This window comes from Eretmochelys imbricata, chromosome 1 (genome assembly GCF_965152235.1).
Source record: "Eretmochelys imbricata isolate rEreImb1 chromosome 1, rEreImb1.hap1, whole genome shotgun sequence".
NCBI lineage: Eukaryota > Metazoa > Chordata > Testudines > Cheloniidae > Eretmochelys > Eretmochelys imbricata.
The window spans coordinates 41653061-41672931 of NC_135572.1; the positions used below are offsets into that span (position 1 = coordinate 41653061).

General features: G+C 42.0%; 1 protein-coding gene across 2 annotated transcripts in view; it reads left to right on the forward strand.

Annotated features, from left to right (window-relative positions):
- Positions 1-13100, forward strand: part of IFT88 (intraflagellar transport 88) — an 80514-nt gene extending 67414 nt beyond the window's left edge. For both annotated transcript variants that reach the window (XM_077809234.1, XM_077809225.1), the window contains exons 25-26: positions 11394-11492; positions 12795-13100. In XM_077809234.1, coding sequence (XP_077665360.1) covers positions 11394-11492; positions 12795-12916 — 221 coding nt within the window. In that variant the 3' untranslated portion in view covers positions 12917-13100. The remainder of the gene's footprint in view (positions 1-11393; positions 11493-12794) is intronic.
- The last annotated feature ends 6771 nt before the right edge of the window (positions 13101-19871 follow it).

Below are 19871 nucleotides of genomic sequence, written 5' to 3' on the forward strand. Positions count from 1 at the left end.
GGGCCTACCAAATTCATGGCTGTGAAAAACACGTCATGGATCATGAAATCTGCTCTCCCCTGTGAAATCTGTTGTAGGGGGCTTGCGATATTGCCACCCTTACTTCTTTGCTGCCTTCAGAGCTGGGTGGCTGGAGAGTGCAGAGTGATGGCTCCTGACAAGCACCCAGTTCTGAAGGCAGCACCACCACCAGCAGCAGCACAGAAGTGAGGGTGGCATGGTATGCGAGGGGCAGGGCCAGCCTTACGGGTGGGTGACGGTTGAGCTGGGGAGGGATGGAACTTCCTCTTTCCCTGCATGGTTCGCTCCTGGGACCAGGGCAGACCCACCTCCAGGAACCTCCCCGGGCTGCAGGAAGCTCCACAGCTGCTGTCTGGAGGTCCAGCTCTGAAGGCAGTGCCGCCACCAGCAGCAGCACAGAAGTAAGGGTGGCAATACAACATCCCCTCTACAGTAGCCATGCAACCACCCCACACAACCCTCTTTTGGGTCGGGACCCCCATGGTTACAACACCGAGAGAGTTCAGATTTTTTAAATCCTGTGATTGTGAAATTTACAAGAATGGCCCATGAATTTGGTAGGGCCCTACTTATAAACCCTAAGGAAGAAATTCACTATAGTCGGCTGGGCCCAGACAAAGTCCTCTGCACCTATGGTCTGGTTACAAAGTAGCCATGCAGGATGACTTGTGGACCCCATGCTTGTTTAGGTAGAAATGGAGGGCAGCGTTGGGGTCAGACCAAGGGATTCAGACCTGTGCAAAACAATGGCCCTGATATCCATGTAAGTGTTGCAAAGGGCCTCTTTCACTGCTACATTCTGTCATCGTATGTACCCTTATTAGTGAAAGAATGGAACATTAACTGAGAGAGAAAGGGATGTTTGGTAGCTTAATAAATAAGGATATAAATGCAAGTGGACAGCTAATAGGGGAAATAAGAAAGATTCTAGCTGAGAAGGTAAGACAGCATTAAAGACCCTGAGCTACCATTTTGCCAATAGTTCTCTTAAGGACAAAAAATATATGTGGAAAATGGAAAGACAGTTGAACTCATTAGGAGCTTCTGCCACAAGCTCTAGTAATTCTAAGGCACTGAGTTTTTTCAATTCCACAGATTCATACGTCGGCCATAGACCACATGTAGAGAAAAGTATGGACCCTTGGAACACTAATGTAAGAGATCAAATCTCGTAAGAGCAATGGGGTCTGAGTTGAGCTATAGCTGTGCACTCTTCCATATTGATTTTGATATTTGTGCAAAGTTGTGCAGTTATTGTATTTAACTCCTGAGAGACTGAAGAGAGTTTATGCTTTGGGAACAAATCTTTGTAGGAAAAGGTTCTTCGGATGCTCATTTATGCAAATTTGGTGCAACTGACCAAAGATCAAAGAGTTTTTGAAACAGCTCAACAAATAAGCAGTATTACAAAGGAGGCTCTGTACTGAGCCTGAAGGTATTTTTGCTGGGGCTCCCAATTAAAAGTTGAGGTAAGATGTACTACTTAAACTTTTCAGAAGCAGTCAAAGGCACCACCAATTGATAACTGGGTATGCTAGCCCTGGGAAACACTATCAGTGAAGAAGTTGGCACAAAAGAGGCAATAGACATAAGGACTGTATTGTAGTATAGCTCCCATTTACAAACTTGCAGTAAGATCCAGTGGGACCAGAAGCCCTAAATACTCATTTTTTCTGTGCTTGGCGTAGCTTAACAGGATTGCAAGTCTGTGTTTCACAGTTTAAAAATTCTATGTACACAGTCTGCCTGAGTCACACAAATAACATAAATGTGGGTTACTTTATTCAAGATTTTTTGATATGTTTATTGCTAAAAAAAATTAAATACACAAATTTGGGGATTCATTTCTTCAGTTTCTTTGCAAAGACCAGTGGGGATCATTTTTCTGAACTATTTTAGAGATTTGATATCATTAGCTGATCCAGGAAAAATGTGGAATCCTGAACTCAGTTCTTGTCTGCTGAGTACAAGGGATTGTTTTTACATACTATTTTTTATAATTTTTAATTTTACTCTCTTGCAGCCAAATAGGCCTATGTTTCTTTATGAGTTTTCATAGACTTTTTCAAATGTTTTATCCATATCTACTTATTTATTGTTAAGGTTAAGATTCTGTCACAAGTATTTTTATTAAAAGTCAGGGACAGGTCACGGGCAATAAACAAAAATTCACAGAATCCCGCAACCCATCCCAGACTTTTACTAAAATACCCTGTAGGGGGATAAACAGAGCACTTCTGGGGCTTGCAGCTGCTCCAGCCCCACTGCTGCGCCTGTGGTAGGGGCTGATTACTGCTGCTCCAGCCTGCTGACCCAACACCAGCCACTGCCCTGGCAAGCCCCTAGGCTGGCCGCCGTTCCGGGGGCTAGTGCCCCAGGGCTGGCTACAACCCTGGGGCTGACAGCTGCTCCAGCTCTGCCCCAGAAGAAGTCATGGAGGTCCCAGAATCTGTGACAGAACTGTATGCTTACTTATAGTAGAACCAATAATAGTACAAGGTTCCCTTGTTTTGGACAGTGACACTGAAAACACATGCAGAGGGGAGACTACTGGGAGGATTAAGTGGGCTAGATTTGCCCATAAAACTTAAAAATAATATACCACTTTTCAGAAATAAAACCATACAGAAGATGCAGGAGAAACATTACAGCATAATCCTAAGAATTCAACTATTCTCTGCATATATATGGCAGATAGAGTACAAAAAGGGGAGACCAGAAAAACAGAGATCTGCAAGAGTGTTCAGTGGAGGACTGTATCTCTATCATAGCAAAGAAAAGCAGTTAAAAGTTATCCAGTCTTGGTTGCTTTTGAAGGTTTAATTTGTTCAGATTTCAAAAAAGGGAACCAGGTTGTGTTGAAATCACTACGATTTATTTTTGTATTGTTAGCAAGGTTTTCCACAAGAAATATGTTCCTGACCCTTTAAACAGTTTCAGCGTTCTTTCTTTTTCCAATGCACAACTAAGTAGCATTTTGCTACAACAGAGAGATGAGAAATAAGCTTGGAATTATTTTTTTCTTTTACAGAAAGACCCAGAAGTATCACTAAAAGATCTAGACGCAGTCTAGATCTGGCAATTTCAAAGATTATAGCTAAAATGAACATCCAAAATTTGACCACTTTTGGGTTCTCCTAACATATGTAGAAAACCTATCTTTCCTCAGCAAGCCTCAGATTTGCATTTTGAATTTTTTTTTTTTTGGTGATGGGATGAGATGATATTGGTTCCTCACCTTACAATGCTTTTCTGTAATAAAAAAAATACAGAGAGGAGATAGTGGCCCAGAGAGGCAGTTTAGAGTGAGCAAGTTGTCTGCAGGTGGGTTGGTCCCCTTCTCTCATCCATCTCCAGAATCCATGGGATTGAAAGGCTGCACTGCTTGCCTTCTCCTTGACTCCCCAGACCCCAACAGGAAAAAAAGTGAAGGAAACTCCACAAGGAAAATCTGAGTTTCTTTGCCCTCTTCATCCCTCCTACAGTTACCTCAGAGAGTGGAATAAGGTTGGCTCTTCATATTTGTATACACTTAGTAGAGCCTACAGGAAGCTCCTTGTGTAACAAAGGGACACATGGATTTTAGAGTATGAAGGGCAATAGGCATTGCAGTTCAGGTCTGCACTGTAAGGCAAGAGATTTGCAGAAAGTCTTCTCACTATCTTAAGGCAAGAGCTTCACAATCAGTTGCATTTTCAGTTGGCTTCCAGGGGGGACTGGACTATTTTCCCCTTCATGCTCCATTAACTCCAGATCCTCACACTGGAATAAACTGAACATGTTTTCTGTGTATTAGCAAACCCTATGGGTTAGTTTAACTTCCATGCTAGAAATGGTTTACTCTTAAGCAGAATTTTAGATAAAAGACTTTGCATTAGCTGGGCAGAGTGCTAAATTCATGGGTTTTGGTCAAACCAAACCAAGCTCCCTTTTCTCCATGGACCCCCACCACCATCATTCCAAGTGTGAAGGACATAGTGAGAGGCATTTAAACATATTTTGGGTTGGTGAAGCATCCTGATTCTCTGTTAAGAACTTTAGCCCACTATGCACTTTATTTAAGACACTTGAATTTTTTAAGGTGACTTAGATCTAACTAAATGATTTCACTCTTAATATCCTGGGAAAAGAAAGTATTTCATGCATGTTCTGTGCCTGATATACATTGTGTAAAATAGTACTAAAAATAGAATTAATGTATTCTGTGATATTGGAGGAATTGCTTGTGTTATAATTGTTCTTCCCATCTCTCTAACTTATGACCACTGAAAGTTTTCTTAGAAATACCAGCTGTAAATCTGTATAATTTGACTGATGTGGTGTACATGTGTAACCCACACACCTCCTGGGTGTGGTGTTCTGTCCCATCTAGTGGCACTGAGACCAGAGTCTGCTCTACAGCCTTAGCTAACAGACAGTTGGCTTTTAGTTCATGTGGTAGAGCTATGGCTGGGGCGCTGGGTCGGGGGTCGCACCACATGGGTCGTTCCTGCTCCAGCCAGTGTGCTCGGTCAGGAGCCACACCACGCAGCTCGGCCCTGCTCCGGCGCCCTGGCTGGAGCGCTGGGTTGGGGACCGCTCTGACTGGGACGCTGGGTCTGGAGCTGCTCCAGCCGGGGCGCTGGGTCACAGGCGGCACCACATGGCTCGGCCCCGCTCCAGCCAGGGTGCTGGGTCGGGGGCCGCACCACGCAGCGCCCAGAAGCTGTGGCATGGCCCCGCTCTGGTTCCTACGTGCTCCAATGGCCCCTTCCAGCGCTCCAATGAGAGCTTCAGGGGTGGTGCCTGCGGATGGGGCAGTGTGCAGAGCCGCCTGGCCGTGCCTCTGCATAGGAGCCAGAAAAGGGACATGCTGCTGCTTCCGGGAACCACTTGAGGTAAGCGCCACTCGGAGCCTGCACCCCTGAGCCTCTCCCCATGCCCCAACTCCCTGCCCCAGCCCTGATCCCCCTCCTGCCCTCTGAGCCCCTCGGTTCCAGCCCAGAGCACCCTCCTATACCCCAAACTCCTCATCACCAGCCCCACCCCAGAGCCTGAACCCCCAACCAGAGCCCTCTCCCGCTCCCGTACCCCAACCCTAATTTTGTGAGCATTCATGGCCCACCATACAATTTCTATTCCCCGATGGGGCCCTTGAGCCAAAAAGTTTGCCCACCCCTGTGGTAGAGGCTCATGCACTAAGCTCCAGAGATCCCGGTTCGATCCTGCCCGCCACAGCCAGGGTCTGTTGGTGTAACAAGTGGGAGCTCATCCAGGATTTCAACTGGGAAGTCTCTGAAGCTCGGGACACACTTCTTCAGTTAGGGGAAGTATGTACCCCGCCCGCCGACAACCGGGGTCTGTTGGTGTTACACATGTAACTAATCTGCCGACTAAGAAGTACAAAAACATTTGCAGAGAAATTAGAACCTTTTCAGCTGGAGATAGCAGTGCCAAAACCTTTAAGTATTCCAAAGTAGAACTACGTATACAAGATTTTGCTGTACTAATCATTCTTCCATATAAAAATTACCAGTGGATTTGTTTTTTATGTTCATTCTTTTTAGTTTAATTTTCCCTTCTAGCAATCTGCGTCATCTGTATGTACAATAATCAACAGTAGCTTTTAAAGTGCAGTTGAAAGTATATGAGTGAACCATTAATAAGTGTGCACATTTATGCATAATATGTAATTACGCTAAATTTTACATTAAGCGTATGACATAAGTAGCTAGGAAAAGCAGAGACACAAGGTGTTTTAGGTAATATCTTTATTGAATCAACTTCTGTTGGAGAGAGAGAGAGAGAGACAAGCTTTCAGACTTACACAGAGCTCTTCTTCTGTGTAAGCTCAAAAGCTTGTTTCTCTCAACAAAGAAGTTGGTTCAGTAAAAGATATTAACTCACCCACCTGGTCTCGCTAATATCCTATGACCAACACAGTTACAACAATACTTCATATAGGAAAATCAGAGTTAAGGCTGCCACTCTACCCTTAATCCACCTTGTTTTGTGTATTGCAAAGGTCAGATAAAAGCATATATGATTTATTTATTTTAATGCTTTGTTTATTTAGGAAGTTTTAACAGGTTTACAAATGCATGCCATGTAAATACAAAAAACAAAGCAATCATTAGAACAGTGAGCTCTTGTGTAGAGCGACATATAGGAATACAGTCATCAGATCTCTCTATTTAACAGAGTGTTATGATATTACTGAGTGAGCATGATTACAGCGTCCATGACTTGTCTTTTCTAGTGATTTTATGAACTCAAGTGAAATCTCTGATTTCATATTTAACAGAGTAGTCATGTCAATCAAATGTTAATTTAAAAAATTGGTAAGGTGTGCTAGTGCGTTCACAGGGGAATGTACTTTGTCTGTGTATTGAATAAATGGTCACCAAATCTATTTTGCTGTGAATGTAATTGATGCATTGGTTTTTCCATAACAACCTCTGATTTTTTGTTGACCTTTCCTCTAGAGTTAGCCTCACACTTGAAAATGACAAATAGTCTGTCAGTAGCCTAGCAGCTACCAACAGATGAGAGGTTAATTCTTTATTTTCTTTTGTGTGACCATTTGCGCTAGGAAACCCCAGGAGGATTGGCACAGGATTTTGTGCACAGTAATAAATCCCAGGATTCGGAGTGTATTATCCATCTCTATGCATGTATAAATCCGATTAACCATTATGCGCACAGATTGAGAGAAGTAAGGGAGATTGAGAGTGGTAGCCATAATTCCAAGTTTACTTGCTTTTCCTGATTTAATATAATTTTTAAATCAAATTTATAAAATATCTTAACCTGCTTTTTGTACTCAAATTCTTTTAGAGGTTTTTTTTTTTTGGTTCTTTAAACCAAAGAAAAACATTCCTTCAGTTAATATTGTATTGGTCTATTGGCATTTTGGATGGACCAAAAATCAATACAGTGTGAATGGCCCTACTCGACTAATTACAGTGATGATGTACTAATGGCTTTTTAATAGAGAATGATAAATTGCTCCTTTGCAGATTAAAGTCACTTTACTTTCACTGGAAGTTAGTCACTGACACAAAGAGCTAGTTCAACTCTTCACTATATGTGCCATTGTTAAATAAATAAAGTTAATTGACTAAAATTTGTGACTGCATAGAATATTGTTTTCATTATGGGCAGTAACTTTTATTATTTTAAAAATAAATGATAAAATTGCTCTTCTTACTATTTGTACTGTTCCTAGAATAAGGTAGGTAGAACTTATTTGCAGTCTGAAAAATGTTTGCAGTGGATCTTTACTGCAAGTGCTTGTTTAGTCTTTCCAACAATTATTATAACTCAGAATCTATACAGTAGCAGATAAAACCTCTACAGAAATTCCTTGCTTCCACAGAGTTTTCATTGTCATCCTTTGTCTTCATATTATCTTTATATTTTTATTTCTTTATACATGCCTTCTGTCACCCCAGTACTTATAATAAGTTTGTGAATTTGTCCTGCTTTTGGTTTCTTTGGACTCTTTCTTTGCCTGATCTCTATCTTTCCTCCCATTTTGGCAGCTGTCTTTTCCCTGAAAATAGGTGCAGACCTTTCTCAGAAATGTTAAAAGGTCTGTGTAAATTATTCTTTAATCAAGGGTGATGCATTTTTAATAACACATTTTTATTTAATTTTACAGCTGTTTCCTTTTTTCCTTGGCTAGACAGGCAGACAATCAGTGGTCATTTTTGGTGAAATTTGGTGTTATTTCCAAAACCCACAAGTGTGGAATGCATATTAAAGCAAACCAGATTTTCTGTTGACTACAGATGAGAAATCTCACCTCTGTAAAGTATGCACATTTGTGCTAAAATGATTTAAAAGTTAGCTCCTCCTTTGAAATTCTTATGTCCAGTGTGGGGTCCTACAGTCCTACAGTCTCCATTGCAAAATTAAGTTCCATGGAGTTGGCCAAATTACACATTTAGAGAGAGTAAAAAAATATATAAAAGATTTATATGCAAAGAGAACTGCAAAATGTAAAATTTTATGACAGAAGTTTTCACTACTTACAATCAAATTATAAAGCTCTCAGTCAGCAAGCTTATTAATTACTACCCAGTGACGGCCAAGTCATGCATCCCTTGCTAGGGTTTAACACCTCCCAAAAACAAAGATTTCCCTCGTGATAAGTAGGAGTGGCTTTTCCTTTCAATCTCTGTTCATAACCCCCAAAGATATGGGAGTTTTGCTTGAGCACAAACTTATAGGATTGGTTTGTTGGTTGGTTTGACTCTGGATATTCACTAAATATGATTATTTTCAGATTGAAAAAAATCAATGAGAGGTGAACACTGTTATTTTGTGTTGTACTGCTTGTATAGAAGATACTAAAAAAAGTGTTCTATGGGTTTTGCAGCCAGGCTTATTCCATCTTGTGGGTTTGTTTGTTTGTTTTTTGGAGGGGGGGGGTGTTAATGTTTTGCTCTTGGATATGCACCCCATTAGCATAGAGGTCTAAATCCTCAGATACTTACTCAGTTTTTTCCAGGAAAAAAACCCAACCCAGCAGAGTTTTTGGAAAGTGTTCCTTTTCTGAACTTGTATGTCACTCTAAAGTATTTATATAAATATAGCATTCATTTGAAAGTTTTTAAATCAAGCTCTAATTTCAATCTGTGAATGAAAGCTTTATTCTAAATAGTTAAAAGGGAAGGGATGAAAACACAAGAATGGGTCTTTTTATGCCTATTAAACAAAAGGGGAAAAAATGTCTAGAAGCCCAGAGGGGAAGAAGAATGGGTGGAGTCATTGCTAATTGGGAGGTTGTTGGTCTGGAAGGTGAGCATCTTAGTTATGGAAGTAAAGCTATGGAAGACAGGACAGTTGATTTCAGAATTATATCCATTATTAACAGACCTCCACTTCTGTCCAGCCAGCTCAGCATCAACAGAGCATGTCTTCAGCAAATTCAGATTGGTTTGGTTGAAACTTGGTAATGGGCTAGGTGTTGAAAAGGCAAATAACTTGGTAAAAGTATATCAGTATTTAAAGGCAGATACAAAAGAGTGGTAGGTCTCGCTAGTTAGTAGAATGAAGTCTTTTTATAGTCCTGTATTTGGCTTTGAGAATTGAAAGCTTTTCATTTTGTACAATGGGTGCTGTTTTATGTGTAAGGAGTAAATATGCAGACAAAGCAAATCACATACTGCATGTTGTATTTCACTTCAGAAAACCTTCAATTTTTTTTCAGTCTGCTAGTTTTTGTTTTGTCAGAAAGAAGTGGTTTCTTGTGTTTGAATTAAAAAAAATAGGGAAATCCACAGCTACTCTGTCACATGTCCCATTCACTTAATGTCATGATAATTTTGCCTGAGTAAGGACTAAGTAAAAGCTACATAAGGACCTTAGGATTCAGTCCAAGAGGCCTCATAGTTAAAATTGCTCAATTTAGGGTGCTAAAGTACAGTGGATGGTTTATTTATGAGAAGGACAAGGTGTATGGGGTAATATTTCATTGGACCAACTTCTGCTGGTGAAAGAGACAAGTTTTTGAGGGACACAGAGCTCTTCTTCAGGTCTTCAGTTTATTTATAGTCTGTCTGCATTTCTGGTTTATGTTCAGCTCTTCTCCTGCTTTTCTGTTTATGTCAAACCCTGCTACTGCTTCTTTGTAATATCTCTAAATTACGTGCTTCCTTTCTAACTGTCAGAACCCTTTCACATGCTACCTTGATTTTCTCTATCTTGGTTTCAACAACCTCCTCCTCTCTGAAACGAACCTATTAAATTTATACAATTGCTACCATTAGTAGTCTTCCTCTCTGGCAGTCCCAACCATGTGATTCCCCTCTTCACATCCCTTCACTATTCCTCTTCATATCCCTTCCTTTCCTGTCACTTTTATCAAGTGCAAACTTACTGTCTTCAGAGTCCTACGGCATTATTATTATTCATTATTTGTATTATTGTAACACCTAGGTACACAGATCCTACCTTCTCTCTTAGTTCTCCCTGCAGACCCTTTTTAATCCTCCTCCAATTCTCATCTTCACACCTTCTTCCATACTTTTTCTAGCTTGCTACTCTCTTCCTGGCCCCTAAGTCTTGTCCAAAGCATGATGTAATTAGTAAGAGACTTCACTGAGCTTTGGATCAGGCCCCTTCTCTCCCAACTGATTTCTGTTTATTCAAATCCCTCCTTAAAACACAGTTCATCCGTGAAGGCTTTCGATAGTAATCCACCAAAGATAGATAAATAATAAACCCTTCTCCTCACCCTATACCCAAAACTATATTTTCTCTGTCTGACTTAGATTATATGTTCCTTGGAGCAGAGGCAATGTCTTCCTGTAGGGCTTGTGAATGGCTGAGCATGCTGCACTCAGCAGTCATATTAGCGTAAAATAAATATTTGTCTTCCTTGGGGAAGAATACATTTGTAAAAATTATAACAATTTATGAACAGAACATATGTAATAAATATGGGAATTATAATTTGTAGCCAACTCCTGACTTCATCCCCGTTGCCTGTTCCCTTTCAGCTGGAAACATTTCTAATAACAGCATTGTTGCATGTTGCAAAGGAGTATACTTATGTTTGGCTGCATGGCATAAGCTGCTCTGCAAATACACCAATCCAAAACAAGGGGCATTTTCCCCTGGAAGCAAAATATTGAATCACAAATTGTTCCAGCAGACAAAATTGAAAGCTTCCGATAAACTGTGAAAAAGATTCAAGGCTGCCCTGTGAATCTACCATTTGGAGGGTCTGGAATACTGCTGTGGCACTAGAATGTTAATCTGACAGTGTCTGGATACTAGGCAGCCATCAGAACAGTCGCATTCCAGGGGGCCCATTGCAAACTGAGCTGTGAATAGAATGTTTACAGCAAGATGCAGAGCCAAGATGTGCTGTATGTATGAACTGTGCCTGACAGCCATGCTAATAGCAATGCCACACAGGTGTTTCTAATGAAAGGCAAAGTAAGTGTTCTGGATTTAAGACTGATAATCTGACAGGTGGATCACACCAATATATATATACACATGTCTGAAATGTTTTATGCATTGTAAAACAGGCATCGTTTGTAGGAATCACATTTTAATCTATTTAAACCCTCAAATATTACTTTTCCTTAATTTTAATAGATGTTTTAAGATGTTAGAATTTGAAGCTAAAAAGACTTAAAATAAAAGTTTAATTATCCCACAGCATGAGTGCCACTGTGTATTTTGTTACACAGATCACAGAGGTCATATTTTTAGAAATCTGTATTAAAATTCAATATGATGGCCCTCAGGAAAATAATGGCGTAAGATATAAAAAACTTATTTCATGCAAATTAGTCCAATTTCAGTTGCTTAGCTTGCTTTCATGAAGTATGCAACAGTGTTTTATTGTGGTGTTTCTAATTTTTTTTTTCCAGATAGTGGCGGTAGTGCTAAAGGGGAACGACTAAGTGCCAAGCTGAGGGCTCTGCCTGGAACAAATGAACCCTATGAAAGCAGCAGTAATAAAGAAATAGGCAAGTGGACTGTGGTACCTTCTGAGTTGCCCCATCTTGCCAAGACAAAGGGAATGAGAAAAATAATTGCTAAAAATCATATTGAATTGCACAAATTGTGGAAGAATTTTCATCATGAAACATGGACGGAAAAATAGTTATAGCTTCTTTGTTCCCAGGTCTACCATTAAATCATTAACTTATGCTTGTATGTTGTCAAAGGGACATATCCATTTCAAAAAGTGATTTCAACTACCGAATCTGCTCACTGCAATCCTCTACCGGTTTTTGTACCTTTACAATCACACATTCTTATTTTATTAAGGGGAGCTTTTCAAAAGAGCCTAAGGGAGATAGGCACCTAAATCCCATTGAAATTCATTAATGCCTGGAATTCTCTTACTGAACCCATCCACCATTCCTCCTCTGCCAAGCCCCTTCCTAAAACCTATTTCTCTAAGTCTTGCTTATTAACTATATACCTGTAATAAAGCAATAGAAATAATTTTGAAAAAGAAACTCTAGCCACCAGAACATCTGCATGACCGCTATTGTTCTCTTCCTCCTCTCTGTGTTATCTCCTCCTGTTCTGTAATGGGGTAATGTAGACCCCCAAACCTGCATATACTCTTACACCCATGCAGAATCTCATTGACTTCAATGAGACTGCATGTGGGTATAATGGTTTTAGCTAGTAAATCCCAATGCGGTAAATTCTTCAGGGCACGAAATCAGTGTCCCTCGTGTCCTGTAAAGCATCTTGCACAGCTATAGCATGCTCCACATAATTCTGGATTTTAGTCTTGTGTGATTGATACAAGCTCATAGACTCAGATATTAAGGTCAGAAGGGACCATTATGGTCATCTAGTCTGACCTCCTGCACAATGCAGGCCACAGAATCTCACCCACCCACTCCTGCAATAAACCTCTCACCTATGTCTGAGCTACTGAAGTCCTCAAATCATGGTTTAAAGACTTCAAGGTGCAGAGAATCCTCCAGCAAGTGACCCATGCCCCATGCTACAGAGGAAGGTGAAAAAACCCCAGGGCCTCTTCCAATCTGCCCTGGAGGAAAATTCCTTCCCAACCCCAGATATGGTGATCAGGTGAACCTTGGGCATGTAGGCAAGATTCACCAGCCAGATACCCAGGAAAGAATTCTCTGTAGTAACTCAGATCCCACCCTATCTAACATCCCATCACAGGCCATTGGGCTGATTTACCATGAATAGTTAAAGATCAATTAATTGCCAAAATCTTGTTATCCCATCATACCATCTCCATAAACTTATCGTTTCAACTGTTTTCTTTTGAATCCTAGATGCTTCCTATGTAGATCCACTTGGACCACAAACAGAGAGACCAAAAACTGCAGCAAGAAAAAGAATGGATGAAGATGAGTTTGCTGATGAAGAGTTAGGAGAGGATTTGCTTCCAGAATAATGTACAGTACAGGATAACATTTATGTGTTTTGAAAGTTTTAGCAGAAAAATATTCAGAAACGATAATTTTATATTAGAATTTGATAAAATGTTTGAGGAAAAATTCATGTTGTATTTATGGTAATGTACATATAAAATTGTGAATTTGGAGTCAAGATTTTCTATTATAATCAATAAAAACAGTAAAAAAATGAGTTTTTTGTTTTGATCGTGCATACAAGCAGTGCTCAGGCACTTTTCTAACAAACTGGTTGTGAATTGTAACAAATTCAGAAAGCTTTTGTTTGCACAGATATTACACATTGTAACAGTATCAAGCATGGATGTCTCTTCAGTGGCTGTACATTTTTATAGAAACTTTCAACCCCAAATACCTCAAAGATCATGCAAGAAGGATGGAAATTTCACAGGCCTAATGAGAGAGCAGAATTTACTTTAATAATCAATATGAACTGATTTACTTTAATAGTGTCACACATTACACTGTCATCTTCAAGGCGCAATTCAGCAAAGCACATAAGCAAATGCTTAATTGAATGAGACATAAGCACATACTTAAGATCAGGCTTAAATGATTTGCTGAATCTGAGCCAAAATGTAGCTAAACTCAGACTTCAAAATTGGCACCTACCTCCTCACTCAAGAAGTCAGCTCCTTGGGTGTTTAAAAGCAAAGTATCATATTTTTGTCATTTTACTCCTTTTAGCCCAGGGTGTGGTCAGAGTGTGCTGGATATTATTCTAGCATGTGCATCATCAACAGAATTCGTAACTAGATTTCAGTTGCAGAATCGTAGTTATTGAGAACTGAGCTTGATTTTCAGAAAAAACATCATTTTACTTGTGAACTGAGCAAGTCTGATAGGAAGATATTGAAAGGGTGACCATATTTCCCAAAGAGAAAACGGGATACCCCAGCCGCTCACCCAAGGCGTTGCCCTACCTCCACACAAGGCTGTCGCCTCTCACTGGAACCCTGAGGAGGGCCCCTCAGGAGTCTGTCATCTGTCACTGGAACTTTGCAGGGGCTCCTTGTCATTTGTCACTGCTGTCACCTGTTGCTGGAACCCTGCCAGGGCCCCACTGGCTGTTGGCTCTGGAGTCGTGAAGCCCCTGGGGCTGAAGCAGAGAATGTCAGGGAAGTCTCTGGAGTCACAGAATCCATGACTTCCGTGCCATAAACATAGCCTTAATTATTTGACATTGATAACCACAAGTGACGGATTTGTATTAACCACAAATCAACCAGGCATTTGAACCAGCTTCCAAACCCAAGAGGTGGAATTAGATCACTTGACATCATCAACCCTGGGCTGAAGAATCACCTATTGGAGAGGTCTTTGGGGTAGAACCCTACATCAGAGACAGCTGCATGGCCAGGCATTAGGGTCCAGAGATCCTCAAAATAGTTAGCTGTCGACGAGTTGAGCCTACCTGTCCCAAATGGGTTCCATTCAGCCATAATAGTTTTCATTAAATATAAACCTGTTTCAAAATTTTGAACTTTGGGACATGACAAAGGAGGTAACTCAGGCCTCAGCTACCTCCATCAGCAATTCCTGCAGTCCTGGACCTGCAGCATCAGAAGGGATTGGAAGCCTTCCCTAGGGCATGCACTGCAGCAGCGACTCAGCACCTTGCTCATACGTGGGGCCATTAGACAATCGTCAGGTCAAAATTTGTATTTCTCTGTCCTTCTCATGATGTAGAAAACTGGGCATGCAATGCAGCTGCTATTGTGGGGCCTCATCCAAAGCCCATTGAAGTCAAACAGCACTAGTGCATATTAAAGATCGATGCACCTTATTGTTCGCCCTCTTGAAACATGAGCTCTTTTATTAATAAATAGGGTGAAAGAGCTAGGTACAGTGACAGATCTCCACACTCAGGCAAAACTTCCATTAGCTGCAAAGTTACAAGAGAATTCAATGGGAATTTTGATTGCATAAAGATGATTGGGTCTTTAATTAATAGTCATGGTCCTGAGTGACATTTGGATCTACATCTGAAATTTCCCAAAGTGTGCAGATGTCCCACAGCTCTACCTATCCTTCAGCATATACAAACAAACCACTGTCACCAAGAAGGCCCAGTGCTTAACATAAGAATGGCCATACTAGGTCAGACCAAAGGTCCATCCAGCCCAGTATCCTGTCTACCGACAGTGGCCAATCCCAGGTGCCCCAGAGGTAGTGAACCTAACAGGTAATGATGAAGTGATCTCTCTCCTGCCATCCATCTCCACCCTCTGACAAACAGAGGCTAGGGACACCATTCCTTACCCATCCTGTCTAATAGCCATTAATGGACTTAACCTCCATGAATTTATCCAGTTCTCTTTTAAACCCCTGTCCTAGCCTTCATAACCTCCTCAGGCTGACTGTGCGCTGTGTGAAGAACTTCCTTTTATTTGTTTTAAACCTGCTGCCCATTAATATCATTTGGTGGCCCCTAGTTCTTATTATGGGAACAAGTAAATAACTTTTCCTTATTCACTTTCTCCACACCACTCATGATTTTATATACCTCTATCATATCCCCCCTTAGTCTCCTCTTTTCCAAACTGAAAAGTCCTAGCCTCTTTAATCTCTCCTCATATGAGACCCGTTCCAAACCCCTAATCATTTTAGTTGCCCTTTTCTGAACCTTTTCTAATGCCAGTATAGTGGAGTCGCATCTTACACAGGGGTTAGGTTCTAAAGTCAGCGCGTATGGCTAAAATTGCGTAGAGTCAAAATTACCCTTGAAAATCCCTTAAATCACCCATAAAGTACAGTATACTGTATATGGTTTTGTGTATACAACCCTGTATAGTAATATGTATAAATGTATAATGTATATAGTAATGTACAGTATATAATAGAGTACATATGCAAAATATAATTTTACAGTACTGTATTTTTAATTACAGGGGGTCATCAGGGCTTGATGTCAATCCAGGAGACGGAGGTGACGGAGAGCGAGTCGTAGACCAAGTAGTTGGCTCTGGTTCAGCTCGAGAAGTTGATTACGTAGGCTGATCTGCTGCTGGTTGTTTTTCCTTGAAAAACATGGTGATGGGCAACTGTCGCAGTTGTCTCTTGAACTGCTCAAACATTTCTTGATACGGTCTCAAATCATCCGTAATACTACTTCTGATTTTGAGGCTTCGTTCCATAGAGGAATCGTATTCAAAAATTAAATCATTCTTTATTGGCAGATGCAGCTTCACCAGTAGTCTGCACGTTTTTGAGGTTGAAGCGGTTCCTAAAACTGTTAAGCCAACTTTGGCTGGCTTTGAATTCCTTCTCATCAGAAGGCTGTCCCTCTTCGGCAGGAGGTTTGAACAGCGCGTAGAGGCTAAGAGTCTTTTCTCGCAACATGTTGCCATCAATAGGCACACGTTTACGGTTCATGTCTTCCAGGCATAAGTTTAATGCCTTTTCAGTCTTCACTGAAGTCTTATCACACACCTGGCTCATCACTTTAGCAGTTATTGGAGCACTTGATGCCATGGCTTGACAAATTTCTCTCTCTCGAATCTTGATGGCACGGATACTAGATTCGTTGCAGCCATATTTACGTGCCACGTTGGAGACCAACATGCCATCTCTCAATAAGTCCAACACAGCCAGTTTTTCCTCCAGCATTGGAACAGATCTCTGTTTCTTCGGTTGAGTACCAGATGAAGTAGTTGGCTTGCATTTAGGGGCCATGTATGAAAAATACGTATCTTTAAACACTAAAATCACACTCAGCATGGCAAGATGCTCACACTATGAGAGGCACGCGGGAACTGAGACCGACTGAGGGAACAACAGATTCACGTCTCCCATCTCACACTCACTCCGGGGCATACGCTCATTGAATGGAATGGTGGGTGGAACTGCCCACACTATTTTACAGGTATCTTGTTGTTCTTTTTTTTTGCTGAGCACGTACAGTTAAATTTGCATAAGTTAAATGCGTGTATGATGCGATTCACCTGTATATCTTTTTTGGATGCGATCAGCTCATCAGTAAAGAACAGCTAACTGAAGCGGAAACTGGGCAAGATAGAGCTGATGCTGGTGGTCAGAGGAAAGTATTTTGAAGATCTGCAACTATGAGGCAGTCTTCTTTGGTTGCAGGTACACCCCCACAATTGGTCAAATCAGCCTGTAGTTTAGGAGCACTCTTACACGCCTCATTGAAACTAAGCTTTCACATAGCATCTGCAAGCAATGCTTTCTATCGTCTCTGGTTACCAAGGAGACTCTGTCCCATCCTGGTGGACAATGAACTGGCTTCAGTTATTCAAGCTTTGGTCACCTCTCAGCCGGATTACAGCAATTCAATATACCTGGGCATGAAACCTTCAGCACTGAGGAAATGTCAAGTAATATTGAACACTGCAGCACTTCCCCTCAGCCACATTGGCAACAGGTCGTACCTCAAACCTGTCCTCTGCTCTCTACACTGGCTTCCCACAGAATGTCAAATCAAGTTCAAAGTCTCAGTCCTTGTCTTAAAGGGGCTCCATGGTATCTAAAAGATCAGCTAAAGCTCCAGGATGAAGACTCTGATAACAACTTCGCTCCTCTGGCACAAGGGAACTCCCTCCAATAAGGGTAAATCTTGTCTGTGCAGGAGACTACAGTAATTAGTACGATATAACAACGCCTATAGAATAGATCCAGGGTTTGTTATAATCCATTAGAGACAAGGGCAAGCAACAAAGCTCAGATCCAGTTCTAAGGTGTTTGGCTCTGAAGTGCTGATCCTAGTCTATGGTCTCTAAGAATTATTCCAGCCATGTGCAATCAGGCTTGTACTCATTGCTTAGAAACTCCAACATCCATACTCTGAAGGCAGCAGTGTCACAATCGTTTTATTCTGACCCATAGAGCTGCACGTGTATAAACTACCTGTTCCTTTCATTTCTGCCACATGAATGTAGACTGAAAGCAATTCCAAGTGCTTTTCTGGTGATCTTTTTGGGAAAAGATAGAAGCTGGATCTGTCTGAATCCTGCCATTCTTTGGCCCAACTTCCCAAATTATACCAACCAAATAAAGAGCAATTCTCAAGGCACTGCACCAAAACAATCCTGACCTCCATGGAGGCTAGTGCAGGAAGGTTACAAAAACCTAGATCTAGCCATATTTTCAGCCTCAAGCCCCCAAATTTAAATACCTAAAGAGAGAATTAGCCTTGCTGCTCCCGGTGCACAAATATGTTCTGGAACTTGGAGCATGTGCACTGCAACACCCCTGTTGGCAATTTTGCATCCCAAGGCAAAATCAATAGAAAATGAACATAGCCACTTCTGCTTCACTGGGAAAATCTGGATGCTGATGCCTCTCAGCCCAAAAGGACTGGTAAAACATATTGGATACTGCACATATCCTGCCAAGTTTCAACGCTGTGTCCCCCAATTCTACAGTCTAAATGCAAGAACAATGAAGCAGCCCTTAATGCATCAAAAAATCCAGACTATTCAGCAACGTAGTACAGCAACACAACACAAGATAGTTTTATAAATTCCAATCTCAGCTACATAGAGAAGTGCAACTGCTCCAAATTCACTGAAAAAAAATCCAGACCCCCCCACCTCCATTCACCCCTCTTCAGCAGTTCTGCAAAGACACATAGCCAGCACCTGGAGCCTATTATTTTGGGGCATCAATCCCCCCAAATTTTAACATCAAAATAGATAACTGAAAACAAAACTTCTGGCACAACCCCATGTAAGATCAATGCACAAACATATGGGACACCTGGACCATGCCAAATGCAGAATTTTTGGGGCCACAAACCTCTAAGTTCTACTACATAGAGACCAAGTGCAGCAACTCCTGGCTCCATACGAAATGCTCCTCCTGGCACACTTGAAAAGCCCACATATGGGCCTGGATCTAGGAGGGCTGTACCTATGTTTCCATTCAGGCCCACAAAGTGTTTCTATCTGGTTAGACCGGGATCTTGTACGTTAAAGGACTCTATTCCAAGCTCCTGTGTTCCAGGGAAGCTATAGCAGCCCAGAGCTCCTATCTTGACCTTTCTAGATACAGCTAAATTGCAAACCACCACACTTACATTTTGCAGAGGGACTTTTGATCACATGAGGTGTGGTAGCTACAGTAGCTGGCTCTTGTCTTGAGTGAACTTTTCAAAGCAGGGTCGGGGACTGAGACCTCTTTAAATTAATTTTAAACACGTTTCAGCTGAATGCTGGCATCAGCAGGATCCATGGTGCCTACATGTAAGGTGCACCATGCTGCAGCCGCGCGCAGGTTTTTCAGGTGAAGTAGGAGTGGCTCGGTTTGTTTTCCATGGCCAGTGTACAGATTGCGATTTGGGGCCCAAAAGCGCCAAATCCCTCTGGATCCAGGGGCCATCACTGATTTTTTGTGGCGCTCGCGCCTGTTTCCTTGGTGCAGTAGGAGCAGCTGGACGTGTTCCCTGTTCAAACATCAGAATTTGCAGGTTAGGGCCCAAAATATGGCGGGATCCAGCAGCAGCCAGGTGCCGGATCCCGGTTTTTGCAGTGCTCATGCTCCGGATGCGGCGGGACGCGGGAGCATCAGGAGCAATTAAGCCGAGTCTCTATTTTGACGGTACAATTTAGGGGGCTTGGGTTTTGACACGGGCAGCATCTGGCAGGATCCGGGTAGATCCAGCTGTTCCCTTCTCCTGGCACAGCTCAGCGCAGCGTCCTTGGGCGCTTGCCATATTCGGACACGGGCTCATTGACCACCCCACCCCACCCCCACCCCATACGCCGGGACAGGCGAGCTCGAGGCTTTGAAAATTCGCCTCCGCTGTGAGCGTCTACAATGTTCTTGGCGCCCGGGGCCCGGGGCGCTGCAGCGAGACGCGGGGCACTTGTCCAACATTCGCTCCAGCTCCTCCACCGCGCAGGCCGGGTCTCTGACACCCCGGCGCTGTCAGCGGCGTGCTCCCGCGGCCCGGCTCGCCTGAGAGCCAGTCCCACC